This window comes from Erythrolamprus reginae, chromosome 2 (genome assembly GCF_031021105.1).
Source record: "Erythrolamprus reginae isolate rEryReg1 chromosome 2, rEryReg1.hap1, whole genome shotgun sequence".
In the NCBI taxonomy this organism is placed as follows: domain Eukaryota; kingdom Metazoa; phylum Chordata; class Lepidosauria; order Squamata; family Dipsadidae; genus Erythrolamprus; species Erythrolamprus reginae.
The window spans coordinates 243,689,152-243,705,061 of record NC_091951.1 but is presented as its reverse complement, the minus strand read 5'-3'; the positions used below and the strand labels follow the sequence as shown (position 1 = coordinate 243,705,061).

The window sequence follows — 15,910 nt, the reverse complement described above, 5'->3', positions numbered from 1 at the left end:
TTTATCTTTTTTTAAAAGTTCATATTAGTGGTCTGTGGGACTTAAAATTATGAATTAGGGTCCATGGGATTTAAAATTATGACCTTGGTGGTCCCTGAGGTCCAAAAGGCCATCAGGTTAAGTTTCATCAAGTCCTACTCAGGAGTGGATTCTAACATACCTCGCTGCTCCCGCGCTGCATGGCAAAAAATCCCCAAAAATCCCCCTCCCCCCAAAAGCCGAAAACAGGATGCCGACCGCATGCACAATGCCGTAAACTCAGCTTTGCGCATGCTCAGAATAAATAAATAAATATTTAAAAGATGGTGGCACCCACAGACCAGCAGTGACCGAACCAGTTCCATGATATCATTGTGACGTCACCAGTGGCTCGCTACAGGTTCAGGGAAACTGGTCTGAACTGGGAGGAACCCACCTCTGGTCCTACTTTTCACTCTTCCCAGCCCAACCTACCTTGTAACATTGTTTAGAGAAGAAAACAGGAGGAGGTGCACATTTAGCCATGGTGGCTCAGTGGTGACTCTGTAAACCGCTTAGTGTGGACTGTAAAGGGGTATATAAGTCTAAGTGCTATTGCTATGCATGCTTCGTTGAGCAATTCTATGTAGCCTGAAAACTCAAGTAGCTTGTAATATATGTCACAAAAGAGAACCAATGAAAAGTCATAGGTTTCTCCAAAATTTTAGCTGATGTTGAAGAGCCTACAGCATTTCTTAGTTTACATTTTAAAAAAGGGAAGACTTATTCAGCAGTGCAGACAGCTACAACATGGAAAAGACATATCTGGGTGAATGCTATTTTCATTAAACCACAGAAAACAAAACAAAAATATTTGGAAGCTTGTCAAATAACTTCCAACATGGCGTGGGATGCAAACGAATACTGTAGTCATTAACATCAAATAAACTAGCAAACATTTCAATACAGAGTTCCTAAGGGAAACAACATTCAACAACCACTGCGTTAGTATTTTTGCAGTTAATGATTCTTCCTACTTAAGAAAGTGCATGAATATAGAAGAAGGGCCTTACCATAAGGACTTTATCCATATAGAACTCCTTTCCAGGACTGCCATCATTGTACTTGGTATCAATGGCAAAGCACAAGAAAAGGACATCCACTACCATTTCATAAATAGACAGGAAACAGTGAGCAACCAGGAATGCAAATAGGCAGACAATGATAAGGGGCAACACCCACACTGTGTAGTCCCGCTGGTAATTCAGCAGCATGATCCCTGCCAAGCCTGTGCAGCACACGATTAAGACCTGGGAAGACAAGAAAGCAAAGAGTTAAGAAAGCACAGAGCAAAGACATCGCTGATTGCCAAAGGTCACCTCACCTCCAGGTTTTAGGTGACCAACTGAACTACTGAAGTCTCTAAAGTCTGTCAAGTGTTGTTTTTAATAACAGTGGACTTTAATAATGATTTATTCATTCTCCCTCTCTTTTACATTTGTTATACTAGCTTTTTAATTACTATTTTGATCAGGAACTTTTTCGATCAGAAAAAGCAGAACAAGTGTTACCTCTTTGTACAATAATAAACAAATAAATAAAATGTTTAGTTGTATCAATTCTTCTTTAATGGACAGTTTGTCTTCTATTCATAATCACGTTTAGCCAACATAGCAAGCATCAGACTTGGTAAGGACTGATCCTGAAACTAAAATTATTTGCAAAGGCTCAATTCTCATATATGTATTAATTATTTAATCTAAGCTCTAATTCTAATAATATAATGGCACTTTCCTAATAATTAGTGCTAACCATATATCACCCACCCACCTCAGATGGCAATTTTCTTGGGAGGCAATTATTTTTCTTAAAATTTGCAGTGCAGAGATTCATTATATTTTTGTAGTATGCAATTTGTTTTGAAAAAAATAAAATACTCTCAACTGAAATTGAGGAGCGCTAAGGGCCAACTAAAGTTGACCTGAAGACTTGAACACTATAGCAGCCAGGGAATATACTGTGACAATTTAAAATTTGTGTTTGAGAGAGTTTATTTTACTATTGCGCTATTTTCCGAAGAATCCTCTGGAAATACTAGTTTCAGACCAATTCCCAAATCTCTTCAACTATTTGAAAATGAAAAGTTAATTTAATTCTATATTTGTATGTTTTAGAAAAGTACAATGATCAAGTTTCAATATTTTTTTTACTTATCAAGAAATGCAAGCCTTGAAAAGAGGATTTTCAAATGCATTTTAAAAGTGTGACTCATGCTGTTTATAAAGATACTTATAAAAATAGATCTTTGCATCCTACAATAATGTGAATAATGTGAAAAGAAATACAGAAATCCGCTGATTTGAAATTGCTACAGTGGTTAATGGGAATTAAAGATGACTTTCAGTAATTCTAATCAGGATTGCTAGTTCTGGTAGGCAGAATAACAGAGTTGGAAAGGACTTTGGAAGTCTTCTAGTGCAACCCCTTGCTCAAGCAGGAAACCGTATAACATTTCATACAAATGATTTCCAATCTCTTATTAAAAACCTGTGTTGGATCTCCCACAAATGGGAGGAAATTATGATTATCTAACTGTCAGGAAATTTCTTCTTAGTTCTAAATTGCTTCTCTCCTGGATTGATTTCCATCATTTGCTTCTTGTCCTGACTTCAGGTGTTTTGGAGAATAGGTTGGCCCCCCTCTTCTTTATGGACACTCCTTAAATATTGGAACACTGCTATTACCTCACCCCCAGTCCTTCTTTTCATTAAACTAAACATTTCCAGTTTCTGCCACCATTCTTCATATGTTTTAGCCTTCAGTCCCCTAATCATCTTTGCTCCTCTTCTTTGCATTCTTTCTAGAATCTCAACATTTTTTTAATGTCATGACAACTAAAACTGGGTGCAGTATTCCAAGTATGGTCTTACTTAAGGCATTATAAAGTGGTACTAATGCTTCAAGCGATCTTGAGTCTATCCCTCTATTAATGAAGTTTAGGATTGCATTGGCTTCAGCCATCTGAAATATATCACTCCCTTGCCCTTTCTTTGCCCTTCTAGCCCATGTCAAATCCAATTCAAAATTAATACTCCAATGCACATTATGGCAGGCATATTTTATTTATTATATTATCTCAACTTATGTAGCTATCATATATTAATGATTATCTCACCACCTAGTAGGATTAGTGGGATTACTAAATCTCCACTTGAAAGTTTAATTGGTACAGCATGAATTCCTTAATCATAAAGACAAGCAGAAACGCCTTCATAACTATGACTCCAATGATTTATGAAGGTTTGAGATGTATTTGTTTGACAATGCAGGTACCATATTTCCCCTGAAAATAAGACTCTGTCTTATATTTTTTGAACCCTGTAATATGTGCTGGGCCTTACTACCATGTACTCAGAAGCCCAATTGGGCTTATAATCAAGGGATGTCTTATTTTAGGAAGGAACAGGGTACTTAAAACTTTTCAGTTAAAGGAAAACTTTTAAAATGTGTAATAAAATCATGTTTTGTTCTCTATTTATAGAGAGACAATATTAAGTTTATCACAGATCCAACTGGAATTTTAGAATGAATATGGTAGGAAAGAGCCTAAATCACTAGCATTCAATCCATATGCAAATTTCATCGCTTTTTCATACAGTAACATCAGCTTTACACCACACACCTTAGTCAGCTTCTCCCTATTTGAAATGAGAATACTCACTAGTCCTTGATTAAAAAGGAATATAATACCATGATGAGCAGCACAACTCATTTGATGTAAATTAGTTAACTGAATCTTGCCCACACATTGTTTCTCACAATGTCCTTTTTGCTGTGGATATACTTAACGGCTGTAGACATTTGTTCACATTGCTTCATTTAAATGGAAGATATATTTTGGGTGTAACTGTATCAGTAACGGGATAATGTAGTGCAGAGGTTTTTCAAAGAATCTGTTACTTGAAAAAAAAGCTGAAATAGTTCTGTATAGAAAATGGTTTCTTCCAGTGAATTTTGTAATAGTTATTCTCTTGAATCAGAACCCCACTATATTGTTATAGAATCCCATCCAGTTCTGCAGAACAGCGATTGAATAACCTGCTGAAATGCACTATGAAAGATGGTTTTAACTCCTCCAGACTGCAGAAACAGGTACAATAGCTCTTTATGCCACACAGGTAAGTTAACATTATGTATTTATGGATCACCAGGCCATTATAAAGATATAAGAGGTGCTTCATTTCAATCCAGATTTCACACTGTCACTCACTGGCCTTTGCTTTCTCTGAATGCATGTGCTGAAACCATTTCCTCATGCAAACACCTTAACATTTTTGGCTGAAGGCATCAAGGCAGAGCACCCGCTTTTCCATGCAAAAAGACACTCGAAGAAGCAGCGTCACTGTGCAAAGCACCCTGGATACCAACAGTATTGGGTTCCTACTGGTACGGGCCACTCTACAACATGGTAGGGAAAATGGAGCTGCACGTGCACCTCCACGTGACCAAAAGGCGGGCAATCACGCCTGTGTGAGATTTGGCTTCTGCGCATGTGCAGGAAGCAAAATCTCATGCAAGATTTTTGGTGATTTCTTTGCTTCCGCGCATGCACAGAAACAACAAAACCACCAAAAATCGGCAAAATCTCTCGAGCATGAGTGTCCTCGTGTGAGATTTCGCTTCCTGCACTTACGCAGAAGCCAAATCTCACGTGGACACGTGCATCTGCCCGCCGGTCATGTGGAGCTGTGCACGCAACTGCACTGGTGGTGGTAACAGGGAACCCTTGCCTGGATACCAATAGATATCAGAACTGGAATCCTCACATATCATCCAACCATTCTTGGTACAGATTTAAAAATTCGGCATCTAGGCAATTTTAATGATTTAGTTTTTGAAATCACGCTTTGGGTTCAAATAAAGGCGGCTATTTGGAGAGGGTTCTTGACATTTTCCCCCTGTCAATCCTACCTTTCCAAGAAAGAGCATGAAGTCTCCCACTGTGTTTATAGCAGCCACTCGCAAAACATTCTCCACTAGTATCACAAAGGCATCCTTTGCTGAAGTGCAGAAATTGGTACTGTTGATAGCTGTGGCTGTATATGCATTCTGGGCAAGAAAGACACGGTTGTATTAGTCAGACCCTGTTCTACTCAAATTTTAAGCTATTCCTGTTTAAAATCTTTACAGAATGAAGAAGATCTATATGAATCTGTTCAATAGACCAAATTAGTTTTTAGCAAGATATGAACAGCCAAACTGATGCACTTCCAATATACCCTTTATTTTTCCTGCAAGGTTGCCAATGTTAACTATGTCAGCATAAACATGTTTGCTTCAGAAGCTATATTTTGTGGCAGCAAGAGAAAAAAGCAGATAGCATGGATATAAATCTGGGATGGGGTTAAACTTCTTTATGTTTGGATAAACCAAAAATTAATGTAATGCCTATACTAATTCTTTTGGAGACTAATAAAAAGAGAGTTTGTTTTCAGTTAATAATTTTTGCATAAGAATAGTTAATCTCTGCAAGCTGATTTTTTTTTAAAAAAAGATGTACCTTAGGAAGGAAGGGAAGGATATTAATAATTTTAAAGTACTGAAGCACAGGAGAATATAATCCATTTTTTTCATATTGATTTGGACTTTATTTTTCTATTCAGTAATTTAGTTTGTTTGAAAAAAATGAGGACAAGATTGAATAGATCTAAGTAGCAAATTATATAACCAACTCATTATACAAGTATTTGCATAAAACTGGCATATACCAGTTAGAACAAAAAGTGTAAAATTACAATACAGCAACGGATATTTGATTTAATTTAGTGAAGGTGTCCTTCAACAACCTGAGATTCTAATTATAATCCTTACCTTTCTAAAATGATACCTAAATACGAATCCCCCCCTTTACTCTTTCTGTTACTAGTTCATTCTGCAATCCATTCAATCTGTAACAAATTTCTTTCAGCACTCAAACTTCAGCGGTAGGGATGCAGCGATTAGTATGTAGTTTTGCAGGCTAACTCACTGATTACTGATGGGATTAAGATTGACTCAACATTCCTTCCTTCCAAGGTGGGTAAAGTAAGGACTCAGATTGTTGGGGGCAATATCCTGACTCTGTAAACCACTTAGAGAGGGCTGTAAAGCACTGTGAAGCGGTATATAAGTCTAAGTGATATTGCTTTTTTTTTTTTTGGTAGATTTTTTTATTTTTCTTCACCATAAAATAAAACAATATATAGTTATAAACACAACAACAATGCTTAAAATCAATCATATACAAACATTTCTCATTACTCGCTCAATGGAGGCTCTTATCTCTCCCCATATAAATTTTTCTGTTAATTTTATGCAATATTAGCAATTCTTAAAATTCTAAATTAAAAATTTCCCTCACTGTCTTACTACAAAAGGTTACAGCAATGTAAAGAATAATAAAATCTCTTTTATCTAAATTTTAATCTTATATCATATAGCTAATTAAAAATTATCTCGCTATATATGTATCTTTAATAAAAGAAACTATTCATAATATATCACCTACATCATAAAAAAAAGTTCTATATGTTTAAGTCTAAACAATAAGTAAATTTTGTGTCATATCATTATATAGTGCTACCACCATTGCTATTGCTATTTTATTACAAGCACCATCCTATCTAAAACATATTTGTTCTTATTTTCTACCAAGTAACCTCTTGTATTTTAATTTCAGCAAAGACATTCATGTCTTTAGTGCACAGGTACTAGAATAATTATTTCATCCTCTGCTTTAAGTATAATCTTACCTGATTTAAGTAAGTCAGGCACTTTTCTAAACACCAAAGGCAGCAAATGCAGGCTTTCAAAATACATCGAGCACAGACATTTTCCTAGGGTAATAATATTAATATTAATCATCAGGAAAAAGAAAAGAATTGCATTGTAATAGAGCACAGAATGGTTTTTCAGATGAACAATTTCAAATATAGGATTCAGTTTACACAATAATTTCTTGAAGATAAGATCTAATTTTAATCATTATTATACTATGGTATATAAATCCATCAAATATGCAAGACACCTGCTTTTTCTTTTAATGCAATGTAATCTATTTATATACTTATAGGGAGAAATCTCTGGCTACACCTGACTACGGTGGGGATTGCTGGAACACTACCATTTCCATTATTGCAATGATGATAAAAGTTATGGCTGCAATTCCTGTAACTATTCTTAGTATGTTTTAACCTCCAGTCCCCTAAACATCTTTGTTGCTCTTCTCTGTACTCTTTCCAGAGTCTCAACATATTTTTACATTGTGGTGACCAAAACTGGATACAGTATTGCAAATATGGTCTTACCATGGCATTAAAAAGTAATATTAACATTTCATGTGATCTTAATTCTATCCCTCTATTAATGCAGCCTAAGACTGTGTTGCCTTTTTTGGCAGCAGCAGACTACTGGCTCATATTTAAATGATTGTCCATAAGGATTCCAAGATACTTCTCATAATTATTTCTATTGAGCCAAGTACCACCTATACTGTATTTGTGCATTTGGTTTTTCTTGCCTAAACGTAGAACCTCATTTTTTTCACCACTGAATTTCATTTTGTCAGATAAGGCCCAGTGTCTGTCCAGATACTTCTGTATCTTAAACTTATCTTCAGTGTTGGCTATTCCTGCCAGCTTGGTTCATCTGCAAATTCACTGTGCCCCCAAAACTGCTTGTGCTTAAAAAAAAAAAAAATCTGAGAAGACTTATTTTACATATATAGGAGGTATAGCTGGTCCACATCCCATTCCCAATTAATAGCACTTGAACTGAACTGAACTGATTGCATGGATCTCTGTTCTGATCTACCGGAGCATTTTTCATATTTATTTCCATGAAAGATGAACCGTGAAGTAGCGAGGGATTACTGTATATATCAAACTTAGTTTCTCCTTACTTTTCCTTTGACTTGGCTATGAATATACATGAGAATCATTCTTGGAATCTTCACTAAGGTAATAATGAAAGAACCTTTAGCCACAGTTCCGAGATGGTAACAGATCAAGCGATTGACAGATGCCAGAATTGGTGTGAATGGCAGATTCCGTTTTTCTCTGTGGAGAAAAATGTAAAAATTACAAAGTGTGAGAGTGCATTGCATTTATATGCAAACATAGATGGCAATGTGAAGAGATCCAAGTCAAAATTTTATAGGGCCCCAAATCTGTAAATGTTACTTTTGTTAAGGGTGGAGTTATATTGAATGAATTCTTTTCTTACAAAGTGGTGGTGAAACTGAGTAGTCCTTAAATAGGCAGTGTCTTTTGACAGAAAAATGACTGCAAATATTTTGCAACAAATTAATGAAAGGGATTTTATCGGAGAAGCAGAAAGCAATGAAATAGATCAATAGATGAAAAATATACGGTATATGATTTTATATTTGAACTGATTTACTCCTGGTTCAGATTTAAAAAAAAAAAAAAACTACAGAGAAGTAAAGAATTTTGGGGGTTGAGCTTCCATCATACTTGACTGAATGAAAGTTCACAGTGAGCTTGCATCTTTGAGATCGAGCCACCTTTCTGTTTACTTAATTGTTCTCAGTTTGGATGAGGGTCAAAAGAGTATTCATATCAAGGGCTCCACTCTTCTCTCCATTGCAGAGAGTAAACAGACATTTAACAGTTGTCAAGATTACGAGCCAGTACCTCAAGTACAGAAATCCATTATTCTGCACAGTAGGGATTATTTCAATTGGTTCTTATCCAGGCAGGGAATAAATATAATCTAATCTAAACCTAACAAGAAATGGGGCTTCTGAATCACTGACAGATTCAGCTACTGATTAGAAGATGGGGAATAAAAGTCAGATCTCCTATCTTCAAAGATACCTTCCTGATGAGTTGAAAAACTAAATCTTATATCTTCCTGATAAATTTGCTGAGCCAATTAAGTCTTAGCGATTCCTCCAATGACATGCATCAAAGCAATTGCATTTGCACCAATATCATGAAAATCAAGCCCAAGATAAATTCCATTAGCTTAAGCAAGAAAACTACTGAATAGCAACTGGTGCCAATTGTCAGGATACAGAAACTTCAGATTGGTACTAACAGAAGCCTGGGTTTGGTGTAGAATCCATTTGGATGACAAAAACTCCTGCTAATGATCCTCATACAATCCTCTACATAGGAACACTCCTGATCAAAAATAAAATTGGGGATTAAGGATTTTATGTTACTCATCTATGCACCAATATACCTACATTCATATAGATACTTCCCTAAGAATTAGTTTTTCAGAATTCCATATCCTGTATTTATGAGCAGACTGTGTTACATTCACTCTTTATTTACCATAAAGTCTATAAAGCATCACTCCAGAACTCCTCCCTCCAGTTTTAAACTAGCTGCAGTGAGAATTTGCTTTTCTTCCATTCTATCATTTCCCTTAATCCAGTTACTTTTGAAATTTCAGAAGTTGGATCATTCATGATTCGATTACCCAGACTCACTCACCTTGTAAAATAATATGTCACTACAGCTCCTGCTACAGTCATCTGCTGACAGGCAAGAATAAATTCACTGATCCAAACTAACCCCACAACGTGGTACCACCACATGTACTTCAGTGGCCCTGTAATTTGGAACTCTATTAAGCCTTCTTCATTTGGAGCCGGGTTACCTGGAAGGAAAGAAAAACAGGAAAACTTTAAAATATTAATTCTATGAGAAAGCCTTTCCTTTAATATTTGCATACAAGAGTCACAATTATGCTTCTTTTCGGTAGTTAATAAAATAATAATATACAAACTGCCTTTCAGAACACAAGTATGCAAAAATATTTTAGTAAAAATAGTACAAATAACATTTTAAAAAGGCTAACTGGTTAGTTGGAAAGAATCTGGGAAATCTTCTAATCCAATTTATTGCCTAGTGCAGAAATCCCCATACCACTCTAGACAATGACTATCCAATATTTTCTTGAGCATTTCCACTGAGAGGGCACCCCTGACTTTAGAATTTGGTTCCAGGTTAGGCTAAGCAATGTTGTACTCAAGTCCCAATCAATGTACCCTCTAATTTTTTTTCGGTGTGGGCGGAAAAGTATAGTGTCTGAGCGACAGTCCCTTTGGGACTGGGCGGCATAGAAGAATAAATAAATAAATAAACAAACAAACAAACAAACAAACAAATTAATTAATAAATAAGAAAAAATCCCTTCTTTTTTATTAAAAGAAATTAATAATTTAAAAAAATCAAAATCCATTACTATTAAAACTAAATCAACCCGCAAAACCAAAAATAACTATTAATAAAAACAGGTGAGGGCTGGGTTTTTTTTCTCTGTTATTATTTAAGTGCTTTTACCATATGATTTAAATCAAGAGTCACTTCTCTCTCTGTTTCTCTCTCTTTCCTGTCATTCTCTGCCTCAATCATTTTCTCATTTCTCTTATCTCCCCTTTTTTCTATCATTTCTCTCTATCTCTTCCTTCCACTCTTCTCTCTCTCTTGCTTTCTCTGTCTCTCTCTTGCTTTCTTCCTCTCTCTCACTCTCTTCCTTCCTCTCTCATCTCTCTCTTGCTTTCTCTCTCTCTCCCCCCTCTCTTTCTCTCTCTTTTTCTCACTTTCTCTTGTTTTCTTTCTCTCTCTCTCACTCTTTCTCTCTTGTTTTCTTTCTCACACTCTTTCTCTCTCTTGTTCTCTCTCTCTTGCTATCTCTTTCTCTCCCCCCCTTTCTCTCTCTCTTTCTCACTTTCTATCTTGATGTCTGTTGCTCTCACTCACTCTTGTTCTCTCTCCGTTCTTCTCAGCGGAGGACGGCGAAGGGGATATTCAATGTTGGGGGTGCGCGGGCGGTTGCGCACGCGCCCCCGACATTGAATATCACCTTCGCCGGCCTCCGCTGAGAGAACGCCTGCCCCACCTTGCTGAGAGCCCAGGACGAAAGTGCTCTCGGCAAAGGTGAGATGGGCAGGGCGTGCGTTCCGGGTGCGGGAGGAGCCGCGCCGAAAGGCAAGAGGCAGCGGAGGAGCAGAGGGGGCGGGCAGGGGGGCAGCGCCGAAAGGCCGAGGGGGCCGGAGGCACCATGGGGAGGCGGGGGCGGCCGCAGCTCCCTTCCCTTCTGCTGCCGGCGCCTCCCTGCCCCCGCCCCCCCCCGCGGGCTGGCAGGGGGATGAGGACTGCGTGCCCATGGAAAAGGGGTGCGCGGGGGGGTATTTTGGAGTGCGCGGGCGCGCAGCCTACGGGGAACGGTGGTCCCAATGTCTGGAGACTCTACAGGTAATCCTCGATATGCAATCCAACACTTAAAAGCCATTCAAAGTTACTAAGGACCACCCTGGATCTATTTACAAAGTACCTTCAACATCATAACAGCTACACCTCCATCCCGACCCAGGTTCATGTATTTGTATTTGAGAGCTTGGCAACTGGCTCACCATCATGGCAGTTTGCTGCATCCTATGATGATTTGTGACCTTTTTTGTGAGTTTCCAGTGCTTACTTCTGGTTTCCGACAAAAAACACCCAGTGGGAAAAATAGATGTGCTTAATGACCAAAGAATTTGCTTAATGACTGGTGCAAAAAATACCAAAACTAGTGATGCCTTGATTTATGATGTCAATAATTTATGACTACAATTCCAGGCTCAATTATAGTCATTAGGGCTATTTGTAATAGTTTGGAATAGGGGTGAAATGCTCTCAGTTCAGGCATGCCTGCCGGTGGTCAGAGAGCCGGTAGTGATGGCAGCGCAAGGTTTCACCCACTCAACCCATGCCACCATTTGGGTTCTTTTACACTGCACATTCACAAAACGTTCTGCGCATGCACAGAGGGTAAAAGGACCCAAATGACAGCATCCAGGCGAAGCCTCGTGTTACCATCGCTCCGACCATCAGGCTTGAACTGGTTTGGATGAAAAGGAAAATCTCAAAGTCAACGCTAGCAAGATATGTGTTTGAGCCTTCTGGTGTCAAGTTCAACCCATTTCATGGCAAATTAGGATTCTCTGGGAGACAAAAAATTGAATACTTTTGACTGCATTTGTACATATAATTGTAGAATCACTGCTCAGTCAGTGGTGAGATAATAGGAACAAAACATGTCATATATTTCAAAGAAGATCCTTACATTTCCTAGATTTAATTGGAACCAAATAAGCGCAAAATATTTTTCTGGAATTGCAAGTAAAGAAAAAGGAAAAAAAATCCAAAACTACACAGCACCTACCAGTAATACCTAGGAACAACAAGACCATAATCCAATATATCCAGAAGATGATGAGGGCAAAAAAAGTCCAGAATGGCTGGAAGACAAGCAGTGGCAGGTGAATGAAAACCTTGCCAGCCACGTGGAACAAGGCAATGGTGAGAGCTACTCTTTTGCGCATAACTAGCATTATTAATAGTAAGATAACCTGAAAAAGAAAGAAATTCCATAATAAACTTTAGGTACCATAAATGTATTTATTGGAATAAGATAAAAAATGTCACCTATTCAAAGCATTATTTTTAATATTTAATTAAATAATTAGAAATGTCAACACAAAACATTATGAAGTAATCTTAACTCCAGTAGCAATCAACTAATAACAGTTGGTCCCAGGGCATTATCCCATATTAGTGTAAGGAAATAATGTTATTTCTTGGTTATATATGAGCAACATGCTGCCTGTCCATCCATCAGAAGATTGGGGGGGGGGGGGGGTTGCAACTCTTCCTGTATTTATTGTATTTTGTATTTATTTATAATAATAACATCAGCCCCAAAGGTGTATACAGTAGTACCTCTAGATACGAGTATAATTCGTTCCAGAATGGAGCTTGTATGTCGAACAACTCGTATCTGGAACAAATGTTTTAGACTTTGTTTTTCCCCTCCGAGATAACCAAAAGCAAGGATTCTTGTGCCACCTTGTGGACGCTCGGCTCGTATCCCGAATTTGAGCTCGGCTCTGGAACAGAAATTTCTCTCCCCTCGTGGCTCGTATCTTGGAATACTCGCATGCGGAGCAGCTCGTATCTAGAGGTACTACTGTATTTCATTACCCACTTTTCCTGATAAGAGAGCCAGTTTGGTGTAATGGTTAAGCCAAGTCACTTTCTCTCAGTCCTAGGAAACAGACAAGGGCAAACCAGTTCCCAAAAGCCTTGCCAAGAAAATTGCAGGGACTTGTTCAGCCAGTCACCAGGAGCCAAGACTGAACTGAAGGCACAAATGTCCCTTAAATAGGCCTTTTTTCACATGCTCTAATGTGACAGCTCTCAAATACTCACCGTGAAGATGGTAGCAGCAATGGCATAAATCAGGAGGGCCTGATGATTGTCTTTGGCTATTTGAAGCTGTTCAACAGTAAGCGTGCCATTGGGAGACTTCCGCATTTTAACATACAGCCACCATAATACCCCTGTGCCACCTGTGTCCACATAATAAAAAAATATAGTGCACATCAATTTTAGAAAAGAAAAGAAATGTGTATGCACATAATTTGTACTGTTTCGTTTTCTACTTCATCAGGCCACACTGAGATACAACAAGGGTTGACTTTAAATATGGTAAATAAGAATGGTACTTTGATTTCCCAAAAGGTAACTAATTTAAAAGGGTTTGGCTTCATAAAGTACATATTTATATTCCATAATTAGAAAAGATTAAAGTTTTCTAAGCCAGGAGTATCACAGTCAGCTTCACTGAGAAACACTGATATTGAGCAGCCTGCTTTGAAGCTGTGTTTCCGGGAATGAGCAATGAAGCCCCCTTGACTGACTCTGCAATCATGCAAAATAGTTGCTCTTAGAGTCTCACGATGAAGAACCCAATACAGGGCCACTGTTCAGTCCCAATGTGCTAAGCAAACCAAAGATGCTTTATCTGCTTTCTCACGTGGTTCCCATCCTTCCACTCAGAAGGCGCTATACATAAAAGCCACTACTATCTGGCAATAAATATTTGGGAACAACTGTTCTTAATTGGATGTGCTCTTTGCCTCCTGAAACTCTGGGTTTTGACCAGACTTCAACTCATATTTTGAATTTATTTGCAGACAAGCTTATGTGCATTTGGAATTTTGCTGAGAGGTGCCTGTAACTGTACACACACTCTCTGCTTGTCGCTGCCTCTACTTGTTGAGCCTGAAATCAAAGTTTGAAATCTCGTCGCTGTTTATGGGTGGCTTTTGTCTGTATTGGAATCAAGACATGGTTTTATGAAGCAGTAACAGATAAAAATCAATAGATTGGACTATGCAGATCTGGACTTATTCCACCTTCACTGGCTAGAACTGATACTTTCAATTGTGACCAACAAAGTATCCATTATATTTTCCAATCATCTGCCAAATACATATTTTGTCACTAACTGAACTATTTCATTCTCTTTGAAATATACAATTTTGGTTGAAGCAATAACTTGAAAGGTGCTACTAGTCATCTTAAAGAAGACAGAAACATTTAAAATTTTAAAAATAATTTCTGTTATTATTTATATAGTTTTTTATAAAAGCTGTTTGGAGTATATTCTATATAGCGAGGAAAACTCAAACATTGTATAAATACTTTTTTTCTTGTATCCTAACTGAGTATCAGAGAGCCAGTTCCCTTAAGGTGCTGATCTAGAAACCAGGAGACTGTGAATTTGAGGCTTACATTAGGCACAAAGCCATTCAGGTGATCTTGGGCTGGATATGCTCTCTCAGACCAACCCACATCATAGGGTTGTTGTTGTTGTGGAAAAAATAGGCAGGAGTTTGCCCTTTAAATTAAGTACAGTTTATAAAAGTTGAGATAAACTTTTACTACTGCAATTACTGCTGCAGATTGGAATATACATATATATTAAAAATATTAGAAATACTCTACGGCAGTGGTCCCCAACGTTTTTTCCACCAGGAACCAGTTTCAGCAAGACAATTTTTCTATGGCCCAGTGGGGGCGGAAAGGGGCGTGGTTGGGGGCGGGATTAAGCATGGGGGTGCTGGTCCTCCCCGCCCCTCTTTCCCGCCATCGTCCTGTGGCCGGCAGAACCTGCCTCCCAAGCCCTCTTGCCCAGCGGGAGCTAAGCGCTGGAGAGAGGGGGTCAGGCTGGCCCTCCTGCCTCCCCCCAGCCAAAAACGCAAAAGCGCCCCGCAGCAGAAGCCAAAAGAGGCTTGAGCCTCTCGGTCCTTCCCGCCCCTCTGTCCCATTCATCGTCCTGTGGCCGTCAGAACCTGCCTCCCGAGGCCTCTTGCCCGGCGGGAGGTGAAGCGCTGGAGGGAGGGGGGTGGCGGCATGAGGGCCGGCAGCTGCTGACTCCACGGACCGGTGCAACATGCCCCGCGGCCCAGTACTGGTCCGCGGCCCGGTGGTTGGGGACCCCTGCTCTACGGAGTATACTCTACGGAGTATACTCTACGGAGTATACTCTACGGAGAGGGGCGGCATACAAATCCAATAAATTATTAAATTATTATTATTATTTCATTAAACATATTTTCAGCAGTGCGTATGCAAAAGAGTGGCAATTAAATAGAGTCTGGAAAATCTACATAACTTGTAAATGTTTCTAAGCTTATATCACTACTTTCCTCACTTTTGTACTTTTATATTCCATGAAGTCTAACTCCCTGAATTCATTGATGTGAAGTCATTCTGCAATATAAATATTTTTAATTATTATTATGCAAGCTTCCCACCATGACAGCCTTGTGTGAGAGCACTCCCAACCTTCTGTACTTTCAAAGCCCCACATGTGTTCATCAACCTGAAAGGCTTCCTATCTCTGAAATAATCTTAATTATATGTACACAAACTACTTAGACAGATGATTTCCCAGAACAGACTGCAATGCCGTTTTGAATCATAAAGAACCATTAAACACCAACCATGTTGACAATAATGACAATTATAGCTAATCAATCTTCCCTTAAAAAGACTGGAAGAGACTCAAACTCATAACTGAAATCTTAAAGTGAGCAAAAAAGTTT

General features: G+C 38.4%; 1 protein-coding gene across 2 annotated transcripts in view; it reads right to left on the bottom strand.

Annotated features, from left to right (window-relative positions):
• Positions 1–15,910, bottom strand: part of SLC44A1 (solute carrier family 44 member 1) — a 91,280-nt gene that overhangs the window by 8,713 nt on the left and 66,657 nt on the right. For both annotated transcript variants that reach the window (XM_070742372.1, XM_070742373.1), the window contains exons 8-14: positions 13,227–13,366; positions 12,181–12,367; positions 9,462–9,627; positions 7,898–8,054; positions 6,750–6,833; positions 4,930–5,067; positions 1,032–1,268 (exon numbers count right to left, since the gene is read on the bottom strand). In XM_070742372.1, coding sequence (XP_070598473.1) covers positions 1,032–1,268; positions 4,930–5,067; positions 6,750–6,833; positions 7,898–8,054; positions 9,462–9,627; positions 12,181–12,367; positions 13,227–13,366 — 1,109 coding nt within the window. The remainder of the gene's footprint in view (positions 1–1,031; positions 1,269–4,929; positions 5,068–6,749; positions 6,834–7,897; positions 8,055–9,461; positions 9,628–12,180; positions 12,368–13,226; positions 13,367–15,910) is intronic.